We start from the raw sequence: 14749 nt of genomic DNA on the forward strand, positions 1-14749 counted from the left end.
AGGAGGATGGCTGGCATGTCACTGCTTCCTTGCTTAGAGCAGCTTAAAGTCCTGCCCTTCTGCAGGAAGGCTCTGTTTGTCCACTGTGTTAATGATTGTCTGTGTGCTTCCATTTTAATCTTCCTTCTCAATTAAAATTTTCCAAAGCTTTTGGGGTTTGAGCTGTAGTTTTCCTGGCTTCGTGTCTACCCCGAATTAGACTTATTTTTGCTTTTTTTTGAGGGGTTGGGATGCGGTGACAAAGTGTCCAAACTGTGTTTGCTTACCATATGTGGAAGGAGAGAAACTCCACTCCTTCCACTGTGAGGAGACAAAATTCATGTGTTCCCTGGTGTGGATGTGAGCCATGGAGCAGGGAGTGGGCATGGTTTGACACCTCAGTGAAAAAGGGCTCTTCCGTTTTCTGGTGAAAAGTAGTTTACATTTTAGATCTATTTTGACCCACTGAAAATTTCATTTGGTTTGTGTGCAGGGTATTATTTGGTTTTTTAGCAATAGTTGAGTAAAGAAGAGGCTGTGTTGGAAGTGCCTGCATAGCTAGATAAAGTAAAATAAAAGAATGCATGGGATTGAGGGAAAGGCCTGTTTTAAGGAAAAACTCTGTTCAAAGCAGAGGGTCTCTCTCCTGTCTCTTGAGATGTGTTGGAAATGTTTGAATGATCTCAAGTCCTGGCCTATGTGATTTGGGTTTAGTATTGAGTATTAGGGTGAATGCTCTAGGCTGAACTTTCAGATACCTCCTGCAGTTCCCTTTGGCAGTGTTACTCCATTTGTTAGTTCTGTGGCAGTCAGGGCATGGATAGGGGCTAGATAAAACTTAAGTACTGTCCTACGTCGGGTCCCTCTTCAAACCTTAGTACTCTGAAGTCTGATAAAGCTGAACACTTAACAGTAATTTCTCATTCATCAGAGTGTCTCTTATGCTTTTGTCTGACTTTTTTTTTTTTTAGCTGGTCAAAAGTAGGTGAGAGTCAGAACAACTGCTTGATCTTTTCCCCAAGTGCTTGCTGTGCTCTGGAGAAGATTATCTCATTTTTCTGCTTCAGGATCTACCTTTAAATATCTTGTGTATTTTGTGCTCAATCACATCTAAGTTGCCTGTGTTAAATGTAGGAGTTTCTCTGCGTCGTCATCACTCCCTGTGATGCCATGAAGATTTTTTGCCTCTTCTTTTATACCCCTGTTATACCTTTTTTACAACTTCTGTATTCTTAGTGCTTTTTGCCTACATTCTTGGACTTGTTTGTCAAGCTAAGAGACTAAACATTTGAGGAGCTTCGTAGCTAGGGATCAGTGTGCCCCAGACCCCGATGCCCTCTCCAGAACACATTCTGTAAACTAAGATAGAACCATCCAGGGGAAGGCTCCTTGGGGAGGGGGTCTCACTTGAGCCTCTCATTAGAGAATCTTTGATAGATATGCTAATTAATAAAACCTGTAATGTTATACCAGGTCTTTTGGGGGGGGTATTTGGCAAGGTGCATTTCGATGCATATGACCTGGACGTGTGCACCTAAGGATCCTTAAAATAAATACCAAGGTAAAATCCCTTTTCCCCTTCTAACCGTGTTTGACTCTTGATTTTAAGACCAGGAAAAGGCATCACCTGAAATTGCAGAAGTGGGAAGAAGGAAGGAGGTGCCTTTGGAAATGAAACTGGTCTTTGAGTGTGTGGAAGTAGTGCTAGAAGCTGCACAAACAGGTTCTAGAGGAGTCCAAAGTGTGATAGAGGTTTGAAGTCATGTCCTAGGGGAAGCGAGTAACACTGGCAGGGTGCATAACTTAATCTCCTTGATGAACTTCTTCTTAGCCTTCCTTTGACAGTGGACCTTGATTGCTTGTTTAGTGGCAGTTTCTGTCTTTCACCAACTGCAAGAGAGCTCATAGCCCTGCATTCACTGTTGTTAAAAATTGCTGGAGATGTATCCTGCGTCCATTTATTCTTCCTTGTTCCTCATTGTGCCAGTCAGACACAACGTTCAGAGTATACAAAGCAGGGACTTGCACACCCCCAAAGCACCTGGAGTGTGGGCATTCAGTATATCTCCTTTTTTGTTTGTTTGGGTTTTGTTTTTTTTTTCTTCTTCCCATGACCCTTTGCCCTTCCCTTAATATAAAATTGTCCTCTGGTCAGATTACCCTGCAGTAGATCTTTTGTTCTTGCAGTCACAGTGAGAGACTTGATTGAGATAATGACCAGATTCATCGTACAAAGGACACACATGACCTCCAGTGAGCAGCACAATGTGAGTTAGACATCTTCAGAAAAAAAAAAAAATGACTCATAGGGGACCAAACGGGGAAATGACAGAAAGAGGCAGAGAAAAGTATTTTTGGTTTATCAAACTGCTGCTTGTTATGTTCCAAAAGCTAAGGACCAATCTGCACTAGGGAAACTTTACAAATGCTCCCCGATTTTGCCACCACTTTTCAGCTGCATCAGTAGTAAAATATATGGGGAGCCCACAAATGACTGTGCCACCAGCTGGCACTGCTGTCTGCTCTTTGCAGCACACCTGGCAGATGTGGGGCTTCAATTCCCACAGCAGCTGGTAGAGGATCTGCCCAAGAGCTGCTGGCCTTGGCTGCACCTGGTTTGGCTGAGCCAGTGGTGTCAAAACAGGGAATGTTTTGCCATGTCCTAGTGCGGACTGAGCCTAGTGCTGGACTGCTGCTTCATGTTGGTAACACTGGTGTTATTATCATCAAATTTGTTCTTTAACTTTTTTAAATTTTTGTTTTATTATTTATTTTAATTATTTTAATTTTTTTTTTTAGAAAGAGATAAAACTTTGCAGAATATTTTTCATGAAAGGTTCTCTAAAAGTCTTAGCTGCAGCCACATGAAATCAAATCATATGCTGTATAAAAAAGATTCATCTGTTCTACTTTATATTTGACTAAACTATGCCAGTGTCTGACTAGTCCTTTTTAATGAACAGATAATATTTTGAAATTCTGGGTTACAAAACAGAACTGAAAATCTAAAATACTTTTACAGAGCGGGCAGCTAAAGTTGCTGAGCAGCAGGAGAGAGAGCGAGCAGCACAGCAGCAGAATTCCTCCCCCCGGGCAGGCACTCCTGTCGGGGCTCTTATGGGGGTGGTGCCGCCACCAACACCAATGGGAATGCTCAATCAGCAGTTGACACCCGTTGCAGGTAAAACGTAGGAGCTATGACCATTTTTTCCTCATCCACTTTATCAACCCCCTTCATAACTCTGAACACTCTCTTGGGTCACGTTGGAAGCAAAAGCTCGAACTCTTCAGTCCTTCTTCATGATGAACATACCTAGTGCAGCGGTGGCCTGGTGTCCAGTGTTACTTGCTGCAGTGGAGAGTAGCCTCTGGAAAACGCAGGGAAGCGGGGTCCTCCTTGCAGTGGTCCTGTTCTGTTAGTGTGCAGTCGTGTTTATTCACTCTGCCTTGCGGAGTTCACCTTTAGCCCTGCTGTGGCAGGAGGGCAGCAGCTAAATAGTCTTCTAGTGCATGCAGCATCTGTGGCAGTGGTAAAGCAGGAGGGAGATTGTTGGGGGTTTTATTGTCAGGGAGGTGAGAGGCCAACAGAGTCTAACCCAGATTTTAAATCCAAGCAAAAGCTTTGTAGAATTGCCTCTTAGGCACTGGTAAGCAGAGCAGACCAGGATCTAGAGCCATTGCAGAAACAAAGACAAAATGACAACATTGCTGGTTTTATCAGGTTATTTTTCAGAATAGAACTGAGCTTGGAGAACTCTTCCACGAGGTCCCTGTTGCTGGGTGTTGAGCTCGTTACCAGTTGTAATCCGGCTTGATTTCATAGGGAGTATGCTCGGAGTAAGTATTTTCAGGATCAGATCTGAAGACAATGTAGTCCACTGAAGATTCTTGTATGGAAATCAGCCATACATGGGTGAGAAAATTATTTAGGTGTGACCTGATAGGTTGCTTTCCTTTCCCAGTTTCTATTTAAAATAAGAATTAAATTGCTTCAGTCAAGGTCAAAATAGTTCCGAGTAGATAAAAATGAGTATTTGGAGGGTTTTGATTTGAGTTTCGGGGTCTTTTTGACTTTCCCTTAAGACATTCCAATTATTCCATTTGTTCTTTCGTCATTTTTCTTTTTCTTTCTCATCTCACAGGCTGTGGCCTTATTTCAAGCTGACAGCCTTGAAGCTTTTTTCATCATGGTCTCTAAATCCCTTTTTCAGTAAATAGGCTGCATGGATGTTTAACTGAAGGCACATTCCTTAGTTGGTTCATGATCTCCAGGTTACAAAGCATTTGTTTTCACTGAGTTGCATTTTTCTTTTGGCTTTTTTTCGCTGTTTGTGGTAATTTCCCTCTGAACTGTTTGCAGTTGGTGTATGTTTGTGTGTGTGTGTATGTACACTTACCTGTGCGTATATTAAGGAAAAGGATGGGGGGGGATGAGTTCCCCAGTGCTGATCTCTTTTGTGAATAATTTACTTTGATCTAGAATATGTAGAAGTATCATCCTCTTGTGGTTGTGTTTTCTTGGTTTGATTCTTGGGTTTTTTTGCACTGAGTCACTTTTCGAATTTTTGGAGGCAGGTGTTGATGGGCAGTAATACTTGCTATTAACACTTCCTTAAAACTTTCCCAAAAACGTGCATTCTGCAAACTACACATGCTACCTTATTTCCTGTGACAGCAAACCTTGATTTCAGACCATTGTCTTACTCAAGCAGATCAACACTCAAGGCTCTTCACTTTGGCTTTGGGAAATAACTTCCTTAAAGTAGATGATGGAGCAGATCCTTTTAAACTCTTTCTACTTTTGTGGCCCATTTGAAAAACATGGTCTTTCATCTTTTGGTTTTCACAAGTCCTACTTGGAAGTATCTTGTTCTGGTTGGACCTCTCACATCCTCCTCCATCCCTGGATTGCTTTTCTCTAGTTCAGAGAGCTTCTCCATCACAGAACTTCTTCATGGCCCACGGGTCCAGGAAATCTGGAAGCCTTCTTAGATGAGTTTCTCATAGCGTGCAGCACTTTAGTGTCTTCTACATTTAGGTAAAGTTTACTTAATCTTATGTCATTATGGTAAGAAACAGAAAAACAAGTAATTTCAAAGACATCCTGAACCATAGTTGTAGGAGCTGGAAATAGTTTGGCCATGTTTGCTAGTTTAAAATAAAAGTTTGCAATTCATACATGGGGTAAGAAAGTGGCTGCTCTTATTCAAAACAAGCTACAAGAACTGATTTCTCATGGAGATTTGATGGCACCTTTATTAAGCAGTTGTTGAGTATTTTAATTGGAAATGTAGAAAGAAGGTTCCATGACTGATAAATATGGGTTTAATTCCTTGGAGGGTTTTTTGTTTGTTTGTTTTAAAGCTTCAGAAGTGCATGTAACTGCACTGAAGGTGTGTCAGCAGCTCGAGGTGCCCTGGAAGTACCAGGCAGAAGGTACAGTGAGAAAGCCCTTTATGCCAAGGAGGCTTTTGTTGTTTTTCTTCTTTTACTTTTCTCCATTGGAAATAAGGATTTCCCTGTAATAAGGAGGTACACATAAGGTTCCAGATATTTGAAATAGGTACCTAAGGCATATTTAATGTGTCAGTCTAGGTGTCCTGTGGAAAGTGAAGGCTCGAGGGAGATTAGTTCTTTATTTTCTTGGTGTTTTCTCCATGTAAAGCTTTTGGGATTAGAGATTATTCACTATTGTAACTTCCTGAGGAAGCAACAGGTTTAGCTTTTATTTGAAACTGCTCCTCCTGTTTAGATCCTGAGCTTGCATCAACTCTGTTCTCAGTCAGAATTGGTGAGAGTTTTTGGCCAGTCTCACTCCAGAAATCTCTGGTTTGGAAGTTCCTTTTCTGAATTACAGGGAGTGTGGCAAAGACTTGGTGGTTTCTTGGAACAGACTATAAAAGCCCCAGAAAATCTGCATTTCTACTTACCTCATCTCTCTAGACCTCCTTCTCTCCTCTGTCATCTTTTCATTGTCTTTCCAACCCCTTTCCTTGCTTACCTGGCAATGCATCCATTTAAATTAAACATTCCAGGGCCTAACAAGCATAATGCAGTTACACTGTGTAGGTTCACTTCATGGATAGCAGCAAATCTGAGCTGAAGCCAGAAAAAGCTCTCCATTTTCTTGCCTCACATACAGAAAACTAGATTTTTGAGCAGCAGCACAATACAGTGTTTGCAGTGTCACTGGTTTTCCTATAAAGACACCTTGAAGACATGGACAGTGAAATTCTGTGAGGGGGTGCTCCTTTTAAGTCCTTTCACTAAAGTTTAATGCCATGAGTGTAAATTATTGCAGCCCAGCACACCCAAGTGTAAAATTTGTATTACTGCCTTAGTTCATACTGGAGATGGTTTAATAAAAATCACCCATCACTGCCATTAGTTTCAAGTATGTGAATGTTGTAGGGCTTTTGTGCATCAATTTTGCATGTGTACTGCAGGAAAATGTCTGGGGTTTTATTTTTGTGGCCTCAGAGCAGGGCTGTCCGTGGGGCTGGCAAGTTAGTGTTGTGTTTGTAATCTGTATGCAGATGGCAGAGCTTTAAGCTGTATTAAAACTGCTTGCATTAGTAACATTTAATTGTGGCTGAATTTATTCCTTGTGTTAACATACCTGAGTATTCAACATTTATTGCCCCGTGAGAAGCATACAAATACACTAAATACTAATTCATCAAAAGTATAGTGTTTCATATTTACAGCTTTTATTTATTTTTAGGGTTTGTTTTTTTTTTCTTGCAAGATACTAATTGTAGTATTGTCTTGCTGTACTAAAGGTGCTTTTTTTTGTGTGTGTGTGTGTGGATAGTGCATGTCTGTGCATACTGTGTAGACCATACTGCATGTTATTGATGCATGTTTGAAATTTGTTGTGTCCTTCAAGGCATGATAAGTGGCTATCCACCGGTGCTGCCACCTTTGCAGGGCCCAGTTGATGGCATTGTTAGCATGGGCAGCATGCAGCCACTTCACCCAGGGGTGCCCCCACCCCACCAACTCCCGCCAGGTATGCCAGGCATCCCAGGCATCCCACCACCCGGTAAGAACCTCATCCTCATTCCCTCTGTATTTCATTGTCATGTACTTGGTTTAACCTGTTGTTACAAGAGTTCTCTGCAGCTTGTTTGGTTCGTGGCTTTGGTTTGTGAGCAGCAGCACTGCTGAATATGAGGGGTGTGCAAAACAGTGACACAACAGCATATCCAGTAAACCCTCAGGGAAAGGGTACTGGAGGAATGTGGTGCTGCTCCAGCAGGAGTTTTGTTCCAGCCAAAAAAGTCTTGATGATTGTGCATGAGTTTATCAGAAGTGTGAAAAGCTGAAATCAGCCTATTCATATCCTTATGTCATTAGAACAGAATCCCTACACTCATCCTTTTCGTATTTGAAGTGGGCTTATAAATGAAATCTATTGTTCTCATTCCTTACCAAAGTCTTTTTCAGTGTGTTAATGTCAGACTGCACTGAAATGAGCCCTGGTCGTGTAAAACTCCTCGGCCACCAGGGCACTGATGTGTTATTGTAAAACTGTGTTCAGATTAAAGCTTGCTGATAGAACAGTGACTGGAAATATGTAGGGACAAGGTGGATTCAGTATTCTATGTGGCCAAATTTTGAATTGATTTTTGAGAGCATTTCTACTACATTGCCTGTATTTTTGCCACACTTTTGATGAAAAGTGAGGCTAAATGAGATAAATCTTTTGCCAGTGTTAATGCCATTAGCATGTCCCCATTAAGGGGAAAAACACTCATCTGCCTTCTGGTCCTGTTTTCTGCTGATTCATTTTTTACCTCTGATAACTCATGTGCCTGTGTAAAAGATGTGCATCCCTATGTTCAGCAGTTGAACAAGCTGTGGACAAAATGGTCTCATTTGTCTCCCCCTACCCCCTTGCAACTGTGTTTATCAGAAGCTCTGTTAAGAATTTTATCTGTATGTAAATTATTTGAGTTGGGGAGCTTTTGTTTGCTTGCCTGGTGTTTATGAGATCCATCAGTACTACGTGTGCAGCTTGGCTGGAGTGCACGATTCCCTGCGATGGCACCTAGAGGCAGCAGGACAACAGCTGTGCTGTGACACTTAGCGCACACCAGCCAAACGTGTGGGAGGTGAATCCAGGACAGTGCATCTCTTTGAAGGGCTTTTCCCACTGCAGTGGGCTGGATGGATCGTGTTTAAAACTGACAGGATGTGGATTAGCAAAGAAACAATGCCTGGGAATGGAGGAGCACTGGTGAAGTGGTGCTGAACTGGGCACTGCAGGTGAAGGGTGGAGCCGTGCTCTGATGCGGGCGAGGGGAGGGTGCCCTCCTCCAGACCCCTTCCCTTTGGACCAAAAATATTTCCACAGCTTGTGTTACCAATGTTTTTCCCAACTTCTGACATACTCTACAGATGCATTTAAAATGGGAGCTGTGATCAAATAGAAAGTGCATTTGAAAAACACTTTAGTGTGTGAAACCCAGTGGCACATCTTTTGATCACTGATACAGAAATCATGCATTTAATTCATGTAAATTAAACCCTCAGGAAGAGCACAGTTAGTCTGCAGCTTTTCCAGTGAATGAACATGAGAAGTGGCACAAACAGAAAGAAAAGCAGCAGCAGCACATAACTTTGATTTTTTTCAGACCAAAGCATCTGTATGTAAAATATCAGGAACTGCATGACTCTCATTTAGATCTGTACATTTTTGTATGTAAGACTGACACAGTTGTGCTGCACTCTGTGCAGTAGGGAAAAGTCCCAATATGCTTGAGAAAAATCACTTTTATTTTTTTGACACTGATTTCAAACACTAATTGTTCTATATTTAAGGCTATTGAATTTATCCTGCTGTGAATGTATTTTACAAAACTGAACACAAGGAAATGTTAAATGTTGCTAAAGCAGATTAGCATTTCCTTTCTTAAAGGACTACAGGAAGATCCTGTCAAGCCAAAGGTGTATATTATAAATGAAAAGATGCAGTCAGGCAATCACTAAGTAACGTGAAAAAAACCTGAAAAGCAAAAACTATTCACTTTGCATTTCTCTAATTAAAATAATTCAACAGGCCACATATCAGTGTTTGGTGGTTGTCATGCTGGCTTTTTTCTTTTTTTTCTTTCATTCAGAAACCTGTGAAGTTTTTTACTGGGGGCAAGGGGGATATTTGAATGTTGTACATCTCCTTAAAATAACTGTGAGCAGTGATATCAAAGTATAAATTCTTACTATAGAAGACCAAAGAGAGGTATTTGTCACTGCTCTGAAGTAAGACTAATTATTTTATATTTTGGAATATAGGTGTTATAGGCCAAAATGTGTCCCCCATGGTAGGCACTCCAGCACCAGGAGCAAGTCCTTTTGGACAGCAGGTGAGTCATTCTTGCATTATTTATGAGGCTTTAAGGCTCAGAATCAGCATTTGAGCAACATCCCAGTTCAGACATGTAGGGAATCACATAGACTTTCTCAGGGAGAACAGAAATGAAATGTTCTGATGTGTTTAGAACCAGTTAATATCTCACACTCGGAGGGTGTGTCTGTATTTGATGGTTGAATTGCTGTTAGGCTCGGGAGGTTTGTCCAGTGAGGTAACTTCAGTATAAACAACACAGTGTTTTCTCTTAGTTTTCTACTAAACTGAATCATTTCAGCACACTGTGAAACTGGTGATAATTTAGGTTCTGCATGCTTTGTGACACAGAGGATGCTGCCCATTTTATCAGCTGTTGATGAGTAGGTGAAAAATATTTGTATTTCACAACCTGGTAAAGCAGATGTTCATTGGCAGTTCTGAATTTGTGAGTTTGGGTAACTGTGATGATCAGTTGTTCCTTGTCAGTGATTAATGCAGATAAACTGTTCAAAACATCTCCAATTTTATTGACGAAATTTTTGCATCATTAAGAGAAATGTGATTTTGGCTTGAGGGTGTAAAGAAAGGGAGGGAGAGTGGCTATGCACAGCCAGATAGTGATAGAATGAAGGGGAATGGTTTTAAACTAAAAGAGGAGAGGTTTAGATTAGATGCTGGGAAGAAGTTATTTATTCAGAGGCCTTGGCCCAGGTTGCCCAAGAAGCTGTGGCTGCTCCATCACTGGAAATGTTCAAGGCAAGGTTGGATGGGGCTCAGAGCAACCTGGGATAGTGGAAGGTGTCTCTGCACATGGCAGGGGGTTGGAAAGAGATGAGCTTTAAGGCCTCTTCCAACCCAAACCATTTCAGGACTCTGTGAGAACCAGAAGTTGAGTAAGTGGTAAAGTGCTGATGTCATGACATTGAGTTATTCCAGACCATGGGATGCCTGTGCTGAGTTCTCAGTAGTGCTGGTTAATGACAGTGGTAGGAATTCTTCTGTGTGACTGGGAATTCTCCTGCCTGAGATTTTTGCCTGACAGCGATTCTGTGGAAATATCCCAGTCGTCCAAGGATCTGTGTTAATTTAGATTAGATGTTTTAAATTCTGCACTTCACGGACCACAGTATTTCAGATCAAGTTGGAGAAATAAAAAGGAGATGGAAGGTGTGACTAAGGTTAGTAGGAGAGAAGAGATATGGTGATGATAACCAGAGTATGTTTACATAGATCAGAAATATGAACAGTATCTGTGCAGTATGAATATGGTTGGTTTGCACTTCCTCTCTCTGTGCATCTCCTGGCCAAAGCGGGTGTCCCGAGGGAGATTTTCTCAGGCCTTTGCACATAACCTCACTTGAAACTTCATTGCATGAGGATGCCCCGGAGCTCGGGGGTTCCCTGCAGCCCCCCCAAGTGACCTCTCGCCGGCTTTGCCGTTGCAGATCGGAATCCTGGGCCCGCCGGGCCAGCAGGCCCCGCCGCCGTACCCCGGGCAGAGCCCCGCCAGCCAGCCCGTCATGCAGCAGCCCAGCACCCCCATGTTCGTCTCCCCTCCACCAAAGACACAGAGGCTCCTCCATTCTGAAGCCTACCTGAAATACATTGAGGGGCTCAGTGCTGAGTCAAACAGCATCAGCAAGTGGGACCAGACCCTTGCAGGTAAGGCTTTGGGTTCCTTGTAACCCATTATTTTTGCTTTTATAGAAAATGCAGCGTAAATCTGCTGTTTGCTTATTAAAATATATACATGCGATTAATTCCTAAAGACAAATCAACAGACTGAGAATATTTATATTATCCACAGGCTAATTGCACCAGTGTTGTATAAACCTAAGAATCAATGGTATGGGCTTACATACAAAGAGGAAAAGTAGACTACCTAATACTATAGAGTTATATTTGCCTTTTTCTACAATAAACCAGTAGATAATTGGGCCATTTCTTGGATTTTCCAGCACGAAGACGAGACGTGCACTTGTCCAAGGAGCAGGAGAGCCGCCTCCCCTCGCACTGGTTGAAGAGCAAAGGGGCTCACACCACCATGGCCGACGCGTTGTGGCGCCTGCGGGATCTGATGCTGCGGGACACCCTGAACATCCGCCAGGCCTACAACCTGGAGAATGTGTAGGCACAGCAACACTCCTGCCTCAGGAGTTCATGGGACAATAGCTGGTCTAGTTACTGGGTGGGAAGAGATAACCAACAATAATTTGTATTGCATTTTACTGTACATTGCAAGACCATTTTTATATAAGGACACTTTTAATAAGCATATTTCACTTTTTGTTATATTAAGTTGACTTTATCAAATACACAGATTTTTTGCATATGTTTCCTTTGTTTGAAAGGCGATTTCATAATTGGTTGAGTGTAGTCAAGGATTCATCTTTCTTATACTTTATTGCTGAGAATCTGATGCCATTGTTTTTTTATAAAAAAAAAAAAAAGGAAAACAAAGTATTTACAGATTGATACAGTGGAATGTGAATTAGTCATAGTTTACATCCTATAAGAATGTGTGTACCTGTGCTTGTGTGTGCTGGCCACTTCGGGCAGAGCTCTCGCTCCGATGTGAACAGGGAGGATCTCTTAAAAGAAGCTGAAGGTAAGATGTGCTTTGGCACTAAGGAAATTTGGCATTCCAAGTCAACACTGAGGTGGCTGAGTGGGCCACAGCAGCCCTGGAAGTGCTGGTGTGGACGGGACAAGGGTGTCTTGACTGCTCATGTTGTCCAGTCCTGTCCAGTTATTTAACTGTGTAGCCAAGGCTATTGTGATCCTAAATCATTAACACAATCCCTGTGCTGGCAGGCCCTTAGAGGGGAAGTGTTTCATCTGCCATGGCCTGTGCTGGGGGTTCTGTGATGTCCCCAACACCCAGCAGTGGGACAGGAAAGCTCCTTCCCTGAGAGATTCTGTCCGTGCTGGGAGAGGCTTGCAGAACTTGGAACCAGCCCAGGTCTTGGAAGGTAAGTTAGGGGAGAAAAGTGGAGTTGTTTTGTTAGTGAAGTAACACGTTGTTTTTTTAAATTCACACATACTCTGTTCATGATTGGGCATTGTAAGACATTTTTGTATGCTTTCTTTAAGTGTATTCATTAACCTTAGTGAAAGTTTTGCAATGCAAATTTGAGTGAAATCTGATGCTTAAATTAACTTGAAAGTAAAATACTACTGTATGGTATGGTATGGGTAAGGTCAGCATACCCAGTACATTGGAAAAATAGAGTGCTTGCATTGCAGCCTTCAAAGAGTTTGGGGTTTTTTTCTTTTTTTTTTTTTATCTAAGTAAAGTAGGTATCGACTCTTCTTGCCAAATTTCAAGGTTGTGGCTGCCTTCTGCTAAAGACTTACCTGTCCTCGTAACTAACCAACCTTTTGGACTACAAAGTTATTTGTTTAAAGGTAAATCCTTTCATTTATTTAATTTTGAAAAAAAAATAATACTTTTGGATTGCTTTAAATAACCAGGAAAGCTCTATGAATTTGGAAAAAGTCAGCAGAAAGGAATGTGGGCAGTGCAACTCAGCCCAAATGAACTGATTGACTGAGACACTTCATTTATGCTAGAGATGTTCATCATGTGCAAATGAGTTTTAAAGTCTGTTAGTACAGAACATTTTCATTTCAGTATATTTGGCAGAAGGTTAAATTAAATATTTTCCTTCAAATACTGGGTATCTTGGGGTTTGCTTTGCTGATGTAATTAATACTCATGAGGGAAGTGACACTTGCAAGTATAAACTGTGATTTAATTTTACTGGCCAATTCCTCTCCCTCTCCTATTGCAATCCTCCAGTCATTGCACAAAATACCCCAGGTAATTACAAATAGGCACTTAAAGATAGTTTAGGTCAGATGTGCAATGGATGTGAAGGAAATAGAGCAAAACAACATAGAGGGAAATGACAGTTTTGAACTCTACAAGTAACACACCCACGGTACAGAAATTCTTTACTGGCCTTTGTAAATGACCAATTTTATTTAATAAAGTAGAAGTTGAATAGTCTTAGACCACCTCTATAAAATGTGTTTAAGTTACCGTAGGTTTTGCAGGTTTTAGCCACAAAGATGGGACATTGAAGTGAATCAGGCAGCAAAATCCTAGTTTTTGAGCATTTGGAACTATCATGGATTGTACTAATACACCACCAGATTCTCCTACTTCTCAGCATTAACAAAAATTACACCAAAGAACCTGGGATGAATTTTAATTAAATTATTGTTTTATTTATTTTCTTTTGAGGACTGGATGGGACTCCCTTTGGAGCCTGTATAACTCAGATGTTTAATTTATCTGAAGGTCAGTGATGAGCAGACGTGCAGCACTGGCTCTCTCCTGCCGAGCAGCTGAATCCCTCCTTTCAGTGCTCTTTCTGGCCCAGGAGCAAGAGATTGGAAGTGCAAACAAAACCTGGCTCCTCCCTCAAGGCAGTGCAGAGCACTACCACTAAGCCACTGGGCTGGCCCTGATCAATTATTTTAAGCCTTATTTATTTCAAAATCGTTTCTCTCTATACTGGAGACATTTCAGTCGATTGCAGTGAAATTTAGGATATAATGGCTACAGTCTAGAATTCAAAACCAGCAAAAGAAACTTTTCTCACTCTGGTTTAAAAGGAAAAAAAAAAAAGAAGACATGTCTGTCTCTTTTTCTCTCTTTGTGGGTGTTTGAACCCCTCATCTGTTTTTCACTGCCGTTCATTGTACTGGCATAAACAAAACTTTCATATTAAAATTAAAGGATGTGTGGGCAATGGTTGGCTTCTGTGAGAGTGGAAAATAGATAAAACTAGGACAGGTATTTTCATAAACCAGTTGGAGACAACTAATGATTATTTGTTCTCTTCCTCAGTCCTTCCCTTCCATGAGAAAACTTACTGTTTGTGTAAAAATTCAAAATGTTGATGTTGGTGACTTTTTTTCAGCATATGTTTTTGTACCTGGTTTATCCATGCTTGGCTTTTCATTAGATCTTGTACTCCTGAAGGCTGAGCTGCTAACCAGGTTTATAACATGTATGTACCATCACTTTGTTTACCTGAGTCTTTTTAATTTGAATAAAAATAGTTTGCAAAGTGTTTTGGATTAACCAGGTTTGAGTGTTCCATTAAGACTTCTGTGAGGATTTTATTTCAAGTAATTCTGGCTGCTGCTGATCCAGTCCTTGATACATGCGTGCTTGTGTATGGATAAAATATCCTTTTTCTGTTGTCCTGTGTATTGTGAGATGTGCCTGCAGGTGATAAGAATAGTGATCTTGAAAACTCAGCCATAATGAGCATGAACAATGAACCTTAAAAAACATGTGAAGCACTGGGAACCAGCTGAGTGGAGGTGATAAGATTCAGTCAGTCCCAGATGCCCCCGTATTAATTGGTTTGAAAATAAACAGCAAGCCTTAATTTCATCTGG

At 41.3% G+C, this 14749-nt stretch overlaps 1 protein-coding gene across 1 annotated transcript in view; it reads left to right on the plus strand.

The window, feature by feature from the left end:
• The window catches only part of PBRM1 (polybromo 1), a 54022-nt gene extending 39596 nt beyond the window's left edge, over positions 1 to 14426 (plus strand). Inside the window, 4 exon segments of the mRNA XM_017732364.1 lie at positions 6869 to 7024; positions 9277 to 9347; positions 10777 to 10993; positions 11290 to 14426. Coding sequence (XP_017587853.1) covers positions 6869 to 7024; positions 9277 to 9347; positions 10777 to 10993; positions 11290 to 11462 — 617 coding nt within the window. The 3' untranslated portion in view covers positions 11463 to 14426.
• The last annotated feature ends 323 nt before the right edge of the window (positions 14427 to 14749 follow it).

Source organism: Corvus brachyrhynchos, unplaced genomic scaffold (genome assembly GCF_000691975.1).
Source record: "Corvus brachyrhynchos isolate BGI_N302 unplaced genomic scaffold, ASM69197v1 scaffold4, whole genome shotgun sequence".
Classification (NCBI taxonomy): Eukaryota; Metazoa; Chordata; class Aves; order Passeriformes; family Corvidae; genus Corvus; species Corvus brachyrhynchos.